The sequence below is a fragment of the Dendrobates tinctorius genome, unplaced genomic scaffold, assembly GCF_039654945.1.
Source record: "Dendrobates tinctorius isolate UK_male_01 unplaced genomic scaffold, ASM3965494v1 ptg000250l, whole genome shotgun sequence".
NCBI classification, from domain to species: Eukaryota; Metazoa; Chordata; class Amphibia; order Anura; family Dendrobatidae; genus Dendrobates; species Dendrobates tinctorius.
In genome coordinates, this window is record NW_027361917.1 from 27013955 (window position 1) to 27031007 (window position 17053).

General features: G+C 44.7%; 1 protein-coding gene across 2 annotated transcripts in view; it reads left to right on the forward strand.

Moving 5' to 3' along the window:
* Window positions 1-12258, forward strand: part of LOC141063508 (interferon-induced, double-stranded RNA-activated protein kinase-like) — a 253146-nt gene extending 240888 nt beyond the window's left edge. For both annotated transcript variants that reach the window (XM_073557589.1, XM_073557588.1), the window contains one exon: window positions 11840-12258. In XM_073557589.1, coding sequence (XP_073413690.1) covers window positions 11840-11941 — 102 coding nt within the window. In that variant the 3' untranslated portion in view covers window positions 11942-12258. The remainder of the gene's footprint in view (window positions 1-11839) is intronic.
* The last annotated feature ends 4795 nt before the right edge of the window (window positions 12259-17053 follow it).

Sequence of the window (17053 nt, forward strand, 5' to 3'; positions counted from 1 at the left end):
TATGCTCAGGTGCTAACAGTGTTTTCGTCATGCTCGAATAAAATGTTTAAGTCCCTGCGGTTGCATGTCTCATGGCTGTTCGACAGCTGCAACACATGCGGGGATTACCTAACACACAGGCAATCCCTGCATGTGTTGCAGCTGTCGAACAGCCACGAGACATGCAGCTGCGGGCGTTCGAACATGTTATTCAAGCACTCCAAGGACACTCTGTTAGTACCCGAGCACGTTCGCTCATCACTAATGGTAAGTTACTGATCACAGGGGATATGACTGCTGTGATCCAACCATTCCCAAGAACATGGCTCTGAAATTCTCTGTTAGAATGGACTGGTGGCTGTGTATGGCCACCATCGCTTGAATAATGTTCTATGGCACTGCCAGAGATAGCCATGTACATTACTATCCCAGCTAACCTGCAGGCAATGTATGAAGTGGTAGCAAGCATGCATGGCCACCGCTCCATTTTAATGGTGAATTTCAGATGCCCATTCTTTGGCATGGAGTTTTATCAGTTTCACCCCTAACATTCAGAAAATTATCATTCATTCTGTGGATAAGGAATAACTTGCGAAACTGGTAATAGCCCTTTAAGGGCAAAGATGGCTATATACACTCCTAAGCATTGAAATTGCAACACCAAGAAGGAAAAGCCTTGAAATTATGAAAATCATGGAATGGATACATATTAATATTTAAATTATGAAAAAAAAAAAAGAAACTAAATTTTGAAACCATCTTGATTTATTCACTATTGAGTAGAAATCCCCACACTTACACACCGTGGCTGCTATCAGTGAGGTTATTGATGGTTGTCACAAGACAGTTCTGCCACACTGAATGCACTTTGTCAGGAAAATCATCAAGATCTGCTGGAGGTAGCTCCCTTTGAAATTGCTGACCAATGATATCTCAGATGTGCTCAGTGGTAGACAAGATCAAAGACGCTACATGCTGTGGTAGCACATCTAAGATTGTCGTGTTGAAAACCGGCAATTGGGACACTTTGGATAAAAGGCCGTACCACTGATTCCATTACCAAATCAAGGTATTTCTGAGCTGTTAGCGTACCTGAAATGAAGTTGAGGGAAGTTTAGCTATCCTACATTTATGCAACCCCACACCATAATTCCAGGAATAGGACTGGTGTTACGTTCCCTCATGAAGGCCCCTTCATAGCGTTGATCACGTGGTTTCAAAGAATGGCATGTAGTGTTCCATTCTGTCCGCAACTGAAATTTGATACTTGGCATGTGATTTATAACAGTGTCTTCACAAACCATTAGAAGAGATTTTCATGACACTGAACTACGAGCCAGACATCAGCTACAGATGTTCCATTTACCTAATGCTACTCATGGTGCGGAGCAAGATGGCAATAGAGGTCTGTTCTCTTCAGTGAGGCATCCCACTTTTGTCTTGGATGCAGGGGTAACCAGAGATAGACTTGGAGACTGCATGTGCAGCACTATGAAGAAGCCTATAAGAGGGAATTTGAAAATGTCCCAGGAGTCATTTTTCAACTCCACATCACCAGGCCCACATGTTGCTGGTACTGCCATGAGCAGCCGATGTGGCTTAACTCTGCTACCATGGCCTGCAGTGTCCTAGGACTTGTCTCCCATTGAACACATCTGGGACGTCATTGATCTGCAATTGCTAACGGAGCTGTCGGCAACGGGATCTTAATGATTTTCTTGTCCAAGTGCATTTAGCTTGGCAGACCATTTGTCAGTTAACCATTAGTGATGAGCGAGTATACTTGTTGCTCAGGTTTTCTCAAGCCTGCTTAGGTGTCCTCCGAGTATTTTGGCGTGCTCGGAGATTTAGTATTCACCGTCTCATCTGCATGATTTGCGGCTCATAGAGGGCAAAAAGGAGATGTACTAGTCCAAAAATATTTGCAAATAATATAGAAAATGTTATTAAAAATGTAATTCACACAATATACTCAGAAAAACACAGGGAAGTACATGTGGGAATGATGGAAAACAGTGCACAATATGTAGCTGTAAAAAAGGCGCTACACCCCAATGAAAAACCACATGAAGTTACAAAAATGCTATAGATTATTCAATAATCTTAATATAGAAGAGGCAGGTGTTCTAACTAGAAATATAAAAGACAAGTGTCCATAACACATGCGCTAATGATGGTTAGCTGGCAAAAAATAAATAATTGTACCCAAATGGGCTGTGTTACCTATATGCAGAGAGAGGCTCAGCTTGCAGTGGTGCTCCAAGGTGTGTGCGCGCGCCCACCCCAATGCACGTTTTGGCCTTTGCCTTCGTCAGGAGGCGAAGGCAAAGGCCAAAACGCGCGTTGGGGTGGGCGCCCATTTGGATACAATTATTTATTTTTTGCCAGCTAACTATCATTAGCGCATGTGTGTAGTGCCTTTTTTACAGCTACATATTGTGCACTATTTTCCATCATTCCCTCATGTACTTCCCTGTGTTTTTCTGAGTATATTGTGTAAATTACATTTTTAATAATAAAATTTTGAGTATATTGTGTAAAAGAAATTTTTAATAATAAAATTTTCTATATTATTTGCAAGATATTTTTGGACTAGTACATCTCCTTTTTGACCTCTATATAGTTCTTGGTGTGTCCTGTACTATGATCCAGTACACTGTTTGTGTCATGTTTAGATCACTATGAAATGCAATAAGTGTGTGCGTTGGCGGAATATTTCCTGTATCATTTGTGACTTACAGACAGGCTGAGTACATGTGGGAATTCCCTAACAAACAGGCATTCCACACATGTATTCAAGCTGTCTAGCAGTCGCAAATCATGAAGCTTAGAGGACGAAAACGAAATCCCAGATCACGCCAAAATACTCGGAGTACACCGAGCATGATCGGGAAAACCCGAGCAACGAGTATACTCGCTCATCCCTATTAACTATTAATAATCTCATTGATAGAGTACCAATGCGTGCAAGTGTGTATCTTTCTGCATATGGTGCTCATACTAGATACTGAATAAATTGAGATGTTTTTGAAATGTTAGTTTTAACTTTTTCATCATTTGCGTATCATTAACTTGTCTATTAATGGTAGTAATGGCGGATACTATATTAGCGTTAAAATAAAATAACGAGCTTCGTTTCTCATAACAAATGGCACTGAGGCTTATAAATAATCCTGCAATACAGCATGTCTAACTTGTGGAGAAAGTTTGGACTTGGTGGATGTATGTTTTGGGTTTTTTTTCAACTTAAGTAACTATATGAGCTTGTGATTTCTATAGCTTCACGACTTTTCCTTCTTGGTGTTGCAATTTCAATGTTGAAGAATGTATATTAAATAAATGTATTTTTGTTCTCATGGGAGAAAAGTTGCTGCCAGGCCAGAGGTGTCTGCTGGTGGCTTATTTCCCTCTCCCTATGGAGAGCACATACAGACTGGGCTGGGGTGAGAGTGCACGTGTATTTGGTTGTTTGGGGAGGAAAGTTGTGGGCCAGTCATCTGCAGAACAGCATTCATAGGTTTATGGCCACCATATTAGGACACATGTACATAAGTATCTCATTGTTCAGTGTGTAGAAAGTATATATTAAAGGATGTGACTGTATCCTTTCTTATGAAACCAGGATGCGTTTTCCAAAGAAGTCTTCAAGAAAATCATTCTTGATCTTTGTGGACTTGATAGTATCCTTGGTTCTATCCACATTGCATCTACACTGAGCTGCTTGTGTATGAGCCCTACAATAAATCCTCCATTTGTAGTTTAAGGATTTTGTGTGTTTTAGTGTCTGCTATGTACAGGGGGTGCTTTTTTTTTTGCATATGTGTGGCATACACCTGTATGATTGTGTAGTTCAGTAATATGAAGCTGGGAGAACTTCTTAAAAGAAGATGTAACACTAAATACCAGCCATTTCCCTTTACCAGATGGGCTTCAGACCACAGGAGAAATACCCTCATGAAATTAGGATATTAGGTTCCTCTTCTTGGTGACATGCTGTATGTATATGTGTGTGCACATGGGTACTATAAGCAGGGCTGCCACTAGCAATTTTGGGGCCCCATACTGGCAAAATTTTTTGGGCCCCCTTGAGACTCCACCCCGGCTCCACCCCAGCCCCGCCCTCCACCCCTCAAACTGTCCACAGCCCCACCGCTCTCTCTTAGAAAAATTCCACTTCTCACCAATCACACATTAACAGTTCCCATCTCCTGATCACACACATAGCCAGCAGCTCTTGTTATGACCAAAATATTTTTTAAATCTGCCACCACTAGGTAGACTCTTTTGGCTGAGCCCTATTCTACTCTAACCTATTAAACATTTGCTAAAATATCCAATACAATTTAGGTATATTTTTTTATTTATTTTTCAATTTTTAAAATGACCAATAATATCACATCCAAAGGGACAAATACCACCACACCATGCCCAGACACCATATTACCACCACATGGTGACCAATAATACCACATACAGGGAACAAATACAGCCATACCATGTCCAGGCCACATATTACCACCAGTGACAGAATAATAGCACATACAAGGGACAAATACCACTGCACCATGACCAGACCACATATTACCAGCACATGGTGACTGAATACTACAATACTGATCATTAATAAAAAAACATTACTATCACCATAAGTGCCATTATACACAGGAGATCTGTACTTAGTATGTAGTGTGTGTACAGGTAATACAGTGATCACCAGTGACATTATACACAGCAACTCTGTATATAGTGTCAGTGTACAGGTAATACAGTGATCACTGGTGACATTATGCCCAGGACCTCTGTATATAGTGTCAGTGTACAGGTAATACAGTGATCACTGGTGACATTGTACAAAGGCACTCTGTATATAGTGTATAGTGTCATTGTACAGGTAACACAAACTCACCAGTGATGTCTCTAGGTGAAGTCCTTCATCTTTGCTTTTCATCTTTCATCCAGCACAGATCGCCGTCACGTCTTCCAGCCAGGGCTTGTCTCTGGAGGAAATAACACAGTTATCTAGAGCTCCACTTGCAGAACACATTACCTAATTTTTTTCCCAACTTCTACACTACACCAGATGAAGAAGAAAAAAAGGCGACATAGTGTCGCTCTGCACAGTAACAGAACCTCCCCCCATTTAAAACAGTATCCTCAAAAAAATAAAATAAATACATCACTGCAGTAATAATATCCCTTAATTAGCCCCTATAGTAATAATATCCCCCATCCTGGCTCCAGCCATATTTTCTCTCATCCTGCCCTCATGAGTATCCATTCTGCCCCCACATGATCTCCAGATCCTGCCCCATCTGTCTACATCGTATCCATCCTGCCCCATGATCCTGCACCATGTGTCTCCCATCCTGTACCGTGTCTCATATTCTGCCCCCTCCTGTGTCTCACTGTCACATTCTGCCCCCTCCCGTGTCTCTCTGTCACATTCTGCCCCCGTGCCTCACATTCTGTCCACTCCTGTGTCTCACTGTCACATTCTGCCCCCTCTTGTGTCTTACTGTCACATTATGCCCCCATGTCCATTCTGACCCCGTGTCTCACATTCTGCCCCCATGGGCATTCTGCCCCCTTCTGTGTCTCACTGTCACATTCTGTCCCCTCCTGTGTCTCACTGTAACATTCTGCCCCATGTCTCACATTCTGCCCCCTCCCGTGTCTCACTGTCACATTCTGCCCCCTCCTGTGTCTCACTGTCACATTCTGCCCCCATGTCTCACATTCTGCCCCCTCCTGTGTCTCAATGTCCCATTCTGCCCCCCCTGTGTCTTACTGTCATATTCTGCCCCATGTCTGCATTCTGCCCCCATATCTTGCATTCTGCCCTCACGTTCTGCATTCTGCCCTCATGTCTCACATTCTGCCCTCATGTCTCACATTCTGCCCCATGTCCTTTCTGCCCCATGTCTCACTGTCACATTCAGCCCCCTCCTGTGTCTCACTGTCATATTCTGCCTGCCCCAATGTCTTGCATTCTGCCCCCATGTCTGCATTCTGCCATCATGTGTGCATTCTGCACCCATGTCTGCATTCTGCCATGTCTTGCATTCTGTCCCCATGTCTGCATTCTGCCCCATGTCTGCATTCTGCCCCCATGTCTTGCATTCTGTCCCCATGTCTGCATTCTGCCCCCATGTCTTGCATTTTGCCTCCATGTCTTGCATTCTACCCCCATGTCTTGCATTCTACCCCCATGTCTTGCATTTTGCCCCGTGTCTACATATTTGGCCCTGTGTGTCTCTAATCCTGCCCCCTGTCTCCATATTTGCCCCTGTGTGTCTCCAATCCTGCGCCCTGTCTCCATATTTGCCCCTGTGTGTCTCCAATCCTGCCCCGTCTCCACATTTGCCCCTGTGTGACTCCAATCCTGCCCCGTCTCCACATTTGCCCCTGTGTGTATCCAATCCTGCCCCCTGTCTCCATATTTGCCCCTGTGTGACTCCAATCCTGCCCCGTCTTCATATTTGCCCCTGTGTGACTCCAATCCTGCCCCCTGTCTCCACATTTGCCCCTGTGTGACTCCAATCCTGCCCCCTGTCTCCACATTTGCCCCTGTGTGACTTCAATCCTGCCCCCTGTCTCCACATTTGCCCCTGTGTGACTCCAATCCTGCCCCCTGTCTCCACATTTGCCCCTGTGTGACTTCAATCCTGCCCCATCTCCACATTTGCCCCTGTGTGACTTCAATCCTGCCCCATCTCCACATTTGCCCCTGTGTGACTCCAATCCTGCCCCGTCTCCACATTTGCCCCTGTGTGACTACAATACTGCCCGATGTCTCCATATTTGCCCGTGTGTCTCCAATCCTGCCCCGTCTCCATATTTGCCCCTGTGTGACTCCAATCCTGCCTCCTGTCTCCATATTTGCCCCTGTGTGACTCCAATCCTGCCCCGTCTCCATATTTGCCCCTGTGTGTCTCCAATCCTGCCCCCGTGTCTCCATTCTGCCAGGGATACATATTGCCCCTTTCAAAAATAAAAACTTTCTTCTTACCTGACCTTGCTCCTGCCCCTGTATGTCTCCAATCCTGCCCCGTCTCCATATTTGCCCGTGTCTCCAATCCTGCCCCGTCTCCATATTTACCCCTGTGTCTCCAATCCTGCCCCGTCTCCATATTTGCCCCTGTGTGACTCCAATCCTGCCCCCTGTCTCCATATTTGCCCCTGTGTCTCCAATCCTGCCCCCTGTCTCCATATTTGCCCCTGTGTGACTACAATCCTGCCCGCTGTCTCCATATTTGCCCCTGTGTGTCTCCAATCCTGCCCCCTGTCTCCACATTTGCCCCTGTGTGACTTCAATCCTGCCCCGTCTCCACATTTGCCCCTGTGTGACTCCAATCCTGCCCCCTGTCTCCATATTTGCCCCTGTGTGACTACAATCCTGCCCGCTGTCTCCATATTTGCCCCTGTGTGACTCCAATCCTGCCACCTGTCTCCATATTTGCCCCTGTGTCTCCAATCCTGCCCCCTGTCTCCATATTTGCCCCTGTGTGACTACAATCCTGCCCGCTGTCTCCATATTTGCCCCTGTATGTCTCCAATCCTGCCCCGTCTCCATATTTGCCCCTGTGTGACTCCAATCCTGCCCGCTGTCTCCATATTTGCCCCTGTTTATCTCCAATCCTGCCCCGTCTCCATATTTGCCCGTGTCTCCAATCCTGCCCCGTCTCCATATTTACCCCTGTGTCTCCAATCCTGCCCCGTCTCCATATTTGCCCCTGTGTGACTCCAATCCTGCCCCCTGTCTCCATATTTGCCCCTGTGTGACTCCAATCCTGCCCCGTCTCCACATTTGCCCCTGTGTGTCTCCAATCCTGCCCCCTGTCTCCATATTTGCCCCTGTGTGACTCCAATCCTGCCCCGTCTCCATATTTGCCCCTGTGTGTCTCCAATCCTGCCCCCTGTCTCCATATTTGCCCCTGTGTGACTCCAATCCTGCCCCGTCTCCATATTTGCCCCTGTGTGTCTCCAATCCTGCCCCCGTGTCTCCATTCTGCCAGGGATACATATTGCCCCTTTCAAAAATAAAAACTTTCTTCTTACCTGACCTCGCTCCTGCGCTGAAGATGGAGCTGCTGCTGTGTGAGCTGAAAGGACCTGTGGTGAAGTCATCGTCATGTGATCAGGGGGCGGATCTGATCAATGCTGAAGGCCTGTGATAATGATGACGTCACCACAGGTCCTTCAGCTCTTCTCTATCTTTCGGATGTCGGGCGCTGTGGCGGCTCTGCTGATGTGTGCGCTGCAGGCCCGATCGCAGCGCGCACTTGGGGCCTGCCCGGCGCCCCTATGACGCACAGCACTTGGGGCCCGATGACTGGCAGCACAGGAGCGGGGCCCCTGATCTGCGGGCCCCCTTCTGTACTGATGTTCATCGGGCCCCATACAGCTGTAAGGGCTGTCATGCCCTGATGGCGGCCCTGACTATAAGTTGCACAGTTGGGGTGCTTATATGGTAGTCCTGACCACTGAGAATTTTGCTTTGGCATTGGCATAATTCTAATTCATAAGACTTTTGCACAAAGCAATGTCAGTGCAGCTGGCCGTTCACCGCCTAATTTCTAAGGCTGAGTTCACACGTGGCGTTTTTTTTCGCGTTTCCGCGGCGGTTTTAACCGCGCGATTTTGCCGCAAAAACACGAAAAATAAGCATCCCATGCATTCCTATGGGATTCCGCAATGCTGTGCTAATGCTGCGGTTTTTACCGCGGCGGAATCGCTTCGCGGTAAAAAACGCAGCATGCTCATTATTTTGCGGAATCGCGGCGATCCCGCACCCATAGGAATGCATTGTTCCGCTTCCTTCCCGCATGTGGCTGTGCACAACATGCGGAAAGTAAGCAGAACAATTGCGGATGGTACCCACGGTCCGGAGGAGAGGAGACTGTCCTCCGGGCTTTGGGTACCATATCCCTGTAAAAAATAGAATTATAAAATAAAAAATATTGTTATTCTCACCCTCCGGCGTCCCCCGCAGCCTTCCCGCCTCTCTCCATGCTCTCGTTCCCAGTAATCCTTTGTGAAAATGCCTGCGATGGCGTCCGATCTCGCGGGATCGCGAAGTCTCGCGGTCATTCGCGCGACGTCATCGCGAATTACCGCGAGACGTCGCGATCCCGCGAGAACGGACGTCATCGCGGGCATTTTCGCAAAGGATTACTGGGAACGGATGCGCGGGACGTCGGAAGGTAAGAACAGTATTTTTAATTTTTTTTTTATTATTCTATCTTTTACTACTGATGCAGCATAGGCGGCCTCAGTAGTAAAAAGTTGGTCACACTTGTCGTACACTACACGTACCGGAACTCTTGCGTAAATTACCGCGAGAATTCCGGAATTCCAGTCAGCGGGAAAATTGCATTTTAAATTCCCGCGATTTTCCCGCGGAAAAACTAGCATTTTGCAAGCGTAATTAGCTTGCAAAATGCTAGCGTTTTCCAAGCAATCTGTAGCATCGCTTGGAGAACTGATTGACAGGATGGTCACACTCGTCAAACACAGTGTTTGACGAGTGTGACCAACTTTTTACTACTGAGGCCGCCTATGCAGCATCAGTAGTAAAAGATAGAATGTAAAAAAAAAATAAAAAATGGTGTTATTCTTACCCTCCGACATCCCGCGCAGCCGTTCCCAGTAATCCTTTGCGAAAATGCCCGCGATGATGTCCTTTCTCGCGGGATCGCGACGTCTCGCGGGAATTCGCGATGACCGCGAGACTTCGCGATCCCGCGAGAACGGACGCCATCGCGGGCATTTTCGCAAAGGCTTACTGGGAACGAGAGCGTGAAGAGAAGCGGGAAGACTGCGCGGGATGTCGGAGGGTGAGAATAACAATATTTTTTATTTTAAATTCTATTTTTTACAGGGATATGGTACCCAAAGCCCGGAGGACAGTCTCCTCTCCTCCGGACCGTGGGTACCATCCGCAAATGTTCTGCTTACTTTCCGCATGGTGTGCACAGCCACATGCGGGAAGTAAGCGGAACAATGCATTCCTATGGGTGCGGGATCGCAGCAATTCCGCAAATTAATGAGCATGCTGCGGTTTTTACCGCGAAGCGATTCCGCCGCGGTAAAAACCGTAGCATTAGCACAGCATTGCGGAATCCCATAGGAATGCATGGGATGCTTATTTTTCGCATTTTCGCGGCAAAATCGCGCGGTTAAAACCGCCGCGGAAACGCAAAAAAAACGCCACGTGTGAACTCAGCCTTAGGAGTACCAGGATCTGGTGGCAGCACCACACTTTTATTCATGTTCAATCATGTTTTGAGTGGATTAGTACAAGAAAAATTGGATGTCGCCTGGAAACCCAGTTAATCAAAATAAAGTGGACTATTGGATTCTTGTAGAAAACCACATATAGTGCTATCCCTATTGGATCGATTACGCCTTTTGGGAGCATGCCACTCTGTGCCTCAGATGATAAGGTAGGACCTAATGAAGAGAGTGATCAGCTCTTGAAACAGGTAATCTGCTCAATAGAGACAACACTACATGTGTTTCTCAAAGAGAATCCGATAAACCAACCAAGCATCATCCGTTTTTTTTTTATATCCTGTCCACTTAGCATACGGAGCAGGATTACTATTCTACTCCGAAAACGCATGAAGTGGTCGTTGTGGACGCATTAAAATATGCCCACCTCAATGTTGTGCCCAATTGTTTCATAAGGGGAACAACAATAATCTTGTTCACTTGCAGTCATCTTGGTCCTCTCCTTGACATGCATTTGTTGCGCTTCTATCATTTTTAGTCAAGCCATGAATAACATATAAACTAAACTGCTTTGATGGACAGTGATGCGTCTTATATCTATCATAGGTGACGGTAGGTAGACCTACCCATTACCTTAGAGTGCCGTATACAGCTTTATATTACTAACTGGAGCAGCTTCCCCTGTTTAAACTACAATTACACTTTACAAGGTTTCACATTACAGACACTCATAACGTGTGATTGCAGGGATGCCCACCGATCACAAGAACAGGGGTCCTGACCTTGTTCTCTCTCACTTCGATTGAAATTGAATGTGGTGGTATAGATGTGCATGACTGTTAGGCTGGTTTCACATTAGCGTTTTTTGCGCAATGCATCGTATGCGTCATGCGCACCTATGTTTAACATGGTCTAGCGTTTGCACGCGCAGCATGCGGTTTTTTTTTTTAAGGTGTGCGCCTAGGCACGCCAGATGCAACCTGTTGCATTTTTGGGTCCGTCCAACGGCGTAAAAAAAAACGCATGCGCACACTTGGGCACGGAATGCGACAAAATAACGCATTACAGTCTATGGGAACGCAGGCGTTTTAAGAGTTAACATGGCTAGAAACTGGTTAAAACGCATGCGCCTAAAAAACAGCAAATGCATGCAAAACGCATGATGCGTTTTTTTGCATGCGTTTCTATTGCGCACGAAGCGCTGTGCTAAAAAACGCTAATGTGAAAGTAGCCTTACATTCATGGCAGTGGGATTGCGATAGAGCTGTACTCAGCCATCAGTCAGTCCTATAGTCTGAATATAGCGCAGCAGCCACCAGTGTGGCACCATCCAAGCTGAGGTGAAGAGAAACAGGGTTGAGACTTCAGTTCTTGTGATCCGTGTGGACCCCAGTGATCATACACTTTGTTTTGTTTCAGGATTATTGAGGTTTAGATAAAGTATTGAGAGCTGCTTTAGTTCTAGTTTGTAAGTTGAAAGTAAAATAGTGGTCACTTATCTTCCTATGAAAATCCACTTTTGAGTCCTACATTCATCAATAGGGCACCTTGTACCAAATGGAGGCCAAAAGATTATCCTCTTGGTCTTTTCAATACATTATTCATTGCCATAATTTTTCTCTTCCAGCTGAAAGTGCAGAATACTGAACTTGTCTATACAAAAACCACCTCAAACGTGTACTGTTATTTTTTTACAATGGAACCCTATGTGCAATGTAAGCCTATATGATTGCATATGTCAGTGTTTGAGCTAGTAAAGGCTCTCGCTCCTGAGAATGAAGCTTAAAAGTGGTTGGAATAAATTATCACCTATCCACAAGATACATCTTCAATCTTTGGAACCACTATTCTGACTTTAAGGACTAGAAATATTTTTCTAAAGCAGCAGAATGTCTACAGTATGTTTCACTGTGGTTTATCATGCCAACAATATATTTTAGAATATAAAATTAACATGAATGATTGCAGTATTTGATGACAAGTGTGATGTAATAAATGCCTAATCATGATGTGATCACAAATTGTTAATAAAAGCATCCCATATAATGTGTCTGTCATTTTAGCATACATAAAAAGTAAAGCGATGCTGAAAAGAGCGGTCACCAAATTTTTCATGTTGAAATGGACACATGATGTAAGAAGAGCAGAAGAGCTGAATAAAACATTTTTTTTTTAATTTTGTTTCTCTGTTGCAGAGATATTAGCAATCCAAAGTATTTGCCATCTAAAGAGATAACACCCACTTGGATTTAATAAAAGATAGTTTTTCACTGGAGGTAAAATGAAAACCTGGCACTCAACTTAATGCTTGGTGAGGCAGTTTATTGTAGTACCAGAAAACGTTTCAGTCAATATAGACCTTCATCAGTTACTACAGTGTGAAAAAAATAAACAAAAATAAATAAAGTATGTACAAAAATCACATAAAATGCAATTCGGTCGTGGATATAAACAATATTATACAAGAAATACTACAACAGAGACCAAAAAATATATCTTGGGTGCTCAGATTGAAGGAGAAAAGGATAAGACATACCGTGCTAGTATGTTTGAAAGTAGCTTGAAGGAGGGCGCTTTTTATGTTATTCACTGATAACGCCTAAAAAGAAGTGATTGGTGCTGTTAAAGTGTATACATAAGGTCAATTAGGTGGTGTTACAGAATGGCACATACCAGTAATCAAATGGTCAGAATGCTGCTGTTAACGCAGGATAATCTGTAAGGTAAACGTTATGTAGAATGACATAACACAGCGGTAAAGTATGCTGTATATCAAAGTTGTGAGTGTCGCTATAAATGGCGAGGTAGTTACCTTAATAGTTGAAAATAGCGCAGCCTGGTCCTTTTGGACGTGGGTAAACACCACTTGTCAGTGGAGACAGAGGCGAGCTGAGCTTAAAGGGAAGGTGCCATCCAAAAAAATTTTTCTCAGCGATTGGAAAAAATGTGAAGAATTAATGTTAACATTTTCTTAAAAAATATCATGTTTTTAATTTTGTAAAATATGAAAAATAATTTTAAAAAGTTTGTCATTTCCACTTGTTAACACTAGGGGGAGCAGCTACTGAAATTTGGCACAAAAACCTAGTGTACAACTAGCTCACATTACTGCACTGCAGTAATTATGGGCGGAATCTGCTGACATGGGTGTGATGTCTCCTCTCCTCCCCTTCTGGGTCTTTGCTAAGAGAAAAGAGAGGATGACATCTAGGAACACAGTGAGCAGCCATTTTGATGGGGCCTGCAAAGTTACTGACTGTCTTTGCATGCAAAGTCTGGATCAGGACAGGTCATCAATCAGCAGAAATATTTCCTGGATTTCTGTGGAGCAGACAAGCAGACGGTCCATCCATGTGTATAAAACACAGCGCTCTATGTACAATCCCTGGCACCGAACAGGGCGCCCCCCATAGACCAGCACACTGCTCTCCTGAAATACTCTGTGCTGCTGTCGCCCTGCTCCTTCCACCATATATCAGGCCCCTGTCACCTCGCTTTCACACATCGCCAGGACGGGATCTGAGGAGAGGAATGGGGTCTTCGGTCACCGAGGATGGCAGGCAGCAAGGATTCTGGGAGTAGGGTGACAGCAGCGCAGAGTATTTCAGGAGAGCTGTGTGCTGGTCTATGGGGGAGGTCACAGAGGGAGATACATGGCGGAGGAGCAGGGTGACAGCAGCACAGAGTATTTCAGGAGAGCAGTGTACTGGTCTATGGGGGGCACAGAGGGAGATATATGGTGGAGGAGCAGGGTGACAGCAGCACAGAGTATTTCAGGAGAGCAGTGTGCTGGTCTATGGGGGCACAGAGGGAGATATATGGTGGAGGAGCAGGGTGACAGCAGCACAGAGTATTTCAGGAGAGCAGTATCACACGGGATAGGATTAGATACACGGCTCAGCAGTCAGTATCACACAGGATAGGATTAAATGCATGGCTCAGCACACAGTATCACACAGCAGAGGATTAGATACACGGCTCAGCAGGCAGTATCACACAGGATAGGATTAGATACACAGTATCACACAGGAGAGGATTAGATACAGGGCTCAGCAGTCAGTATCACACAGGAGAGGATTAGATGTCCAGCAGATTGCCAAGTGTTTTGAAACAGCAGGGAGCAGCTCCTCCTATGTTTTGCAAGAGCAGGGGCTGCAGCTGGCTGTGTGTTTTGGAAAGAGCAGCTTGGTGTCCAGGAGCTCGTCCTGGTTCCTCTCCTGCAGCTGGTATGTGCAGAGTGAACATACAAGCCCTGTTATGCTGGAAAGGAACAGCATCCAGGGCTTGCAATAGATTGTAAATGAAGCTAAAAGAAAAGCACTGGGCTCTAATAAGATGGCGCCTGGCCACACCTACAGCTGTGAATTGAGCTGCCCACAGAGGCGTGGCCAGTTCACTCCTGATGCAGCTGCAATGAAAGAGATAGGGTCGGCAGCCGACTATTGTCTCTTATGCCCAGGGACTGCCGTAAATAAGCATGGAAAGTGTCGTTCAGCAGCCAGAGAGGTAAGATGGCAGCCCCCAGTGGCTGCATTACTACATAAAAAAAAATCCATACACACCACTGAGTCAAGCTTAGGGGACTATCTTTTTATACTATTTTCTTTTTTACATTAAATTATGAAAAAACACGGCACCTTCCCTTTAAGTGGAGGAAGGGCGGGTCTATGGCCTTGACGGACAGGAGGGTAGGGCCAATGGGAGAGAGATGGGTAGTGACGTCAGCTGAACTAAGATGGCTGCGCGCTCAGAAGCAAAATAGGATGCATTGTAGTGTAATAAAGGGTTATAGAGTCAGGATGCACTGTTTTTCTGTGAAATTCATAGCGGTTAAGGGGGGGGGGACTATGAGGAATGTGTATACATCAGAATGTATTAATTATGTGACACTGTTTTTATCCATATGATGGGTGATTATGTATCACTATGTGGGGGAAGAAAATATATGTACATGAACACGAGAGACATTATTACATATGGAAACAAGTGGGAAAGAGGATGAATAAATAAATCAAACAAGGATACTGAGGATGGATCCAAGAATAGAGATGAAATTTTCCATGGAAAGCATCAGGGCTGTGGAGTCGGAGTCGTGGAGTCGGAGTCGGTGCTCATTTTGGTGGAGTCGGAGTCGGTATAAAATGGACCGACTCCTAAAATATATAATAAATTGGGTACAGTAATTCAATGCAGGATGTGCTGAATATTTTTTCATAGGAGTTTGGGAAAGTTATGAAATGTCCTATAAATGGCTGTTATATTCCTGATCTAAGGCTACATTCCCACACAGCGTTTTTCCTGTGTTTTTTGAGGATACGTTTTTCAGCTGCAAAAGTTGATCATCTTTTGAAAAAACCGCATCACCTGAAAGGTTTTTGAGCTCATAGATAATGTTTTCAATAGCAAAAGCAGATTAGAAATCTGCTCTATCTATCCATTTATCCATATCTGTCTATCCATATCGTATCTGTACTAAAAAGAATGAAAACCGGGTAGTACACCAATATATATTCTGTTCTATCTAAATATCTTGATTATTGGATCATAAAAATGATTAAATGTCTGAGGTTCACATTGTACTACAATAAATTTATCACTTAAATATAAGCAATATGTGTGGGAGTCGGAGTCGTGGAGTCGGAGTTGGAGTCGGTGTAAGGGAAATTGAGGAGTCGGAGTCGCAGGTTTGGCTTACCGACTCCACAGCCCTGGAAAGCACATAGTATAAGATGAGTGCAGTCCAACAGAGCCATAGGTGCAGATCACATCAATATAAGTGACTCTATAAAAAAGAGATAAAAGTTAGTCATGTTTGAAACGTAATCATTATCAACATTCTTATGAGACAATGGTACAAAATTGTTATATAAAAGATAAATCATAATCTCGGTTTAAATCTTTAGGTTCAAGTGTCTCAAGGGTGTGTATCCAAAAGGCCTCACGGCATTTTAGAGTGGTAATCCTATTGCCACCTCGTCTGGGTTGAGGGATGTGTTCAGTGACCTGGAACTGTAACTGGGAGATATTATGGCAAAAGGTGATGAAATGAGAAGGAATGGGAAGCAGAAGGTTCTTGCACCAAATGGTGGATTTATGTTTTGAGATCCTATCCCGAATGGCCTGGGTAGTCTTGCCAACATATAGTCGTCCACACGGACACTTTATAAGGTACACAACAAATGAGGTGTCGCATGTGAAAAATCCATTTATAGTAAAGCTTTTTCCTGTAAGGGGATGATGGAATTTATTGCCTTTAAGTACGTTGCTGCACTGCATACAATGCAGACAGGGGAAATACCTGTCTTTGGTATCTGTAGAAAACGTTGTGTTTTGTGAATGGAAGTGCCTATGTCAGCTTTGACTAGGCTGTCTCTGATGTTTGGTGCTCTCCGAAAACAGGGTAGAAAAGGATGCTGGAATTCTGGTATGTCAGGGTGGGCGGTAGAGAGAAGATGCCAATTTTTCCTGATAGACTTGTGGATGATATAGGAGAAAGGATGAAAGGAATGGACAAACAGGATCCGGTTGGTGGGTCTATTTTGAGGTTGTTCTTTCAGACCTTGCTTCATCTAGTACTGAAGGGGGATAACCCCTTTCTGAAAATCGTGCAGACATCTCATTAAGCTGTACTGAACGGATAGTATTATCAGAGACAATCCTGGACACCCTATGAAATTGTGATCTTGGAATCGCATTCTTTATGGATGAAGGGTGTAGACTCTGATAATGTAACAAACAATCTTGGCGCCACTACAGTAGTGCACAGAGTGGTTTCTACTAAACTTATCTCCTTTACGTGTTAGCACACTGCCTGGTCATGACCACTTCCTCTACCTTCTCT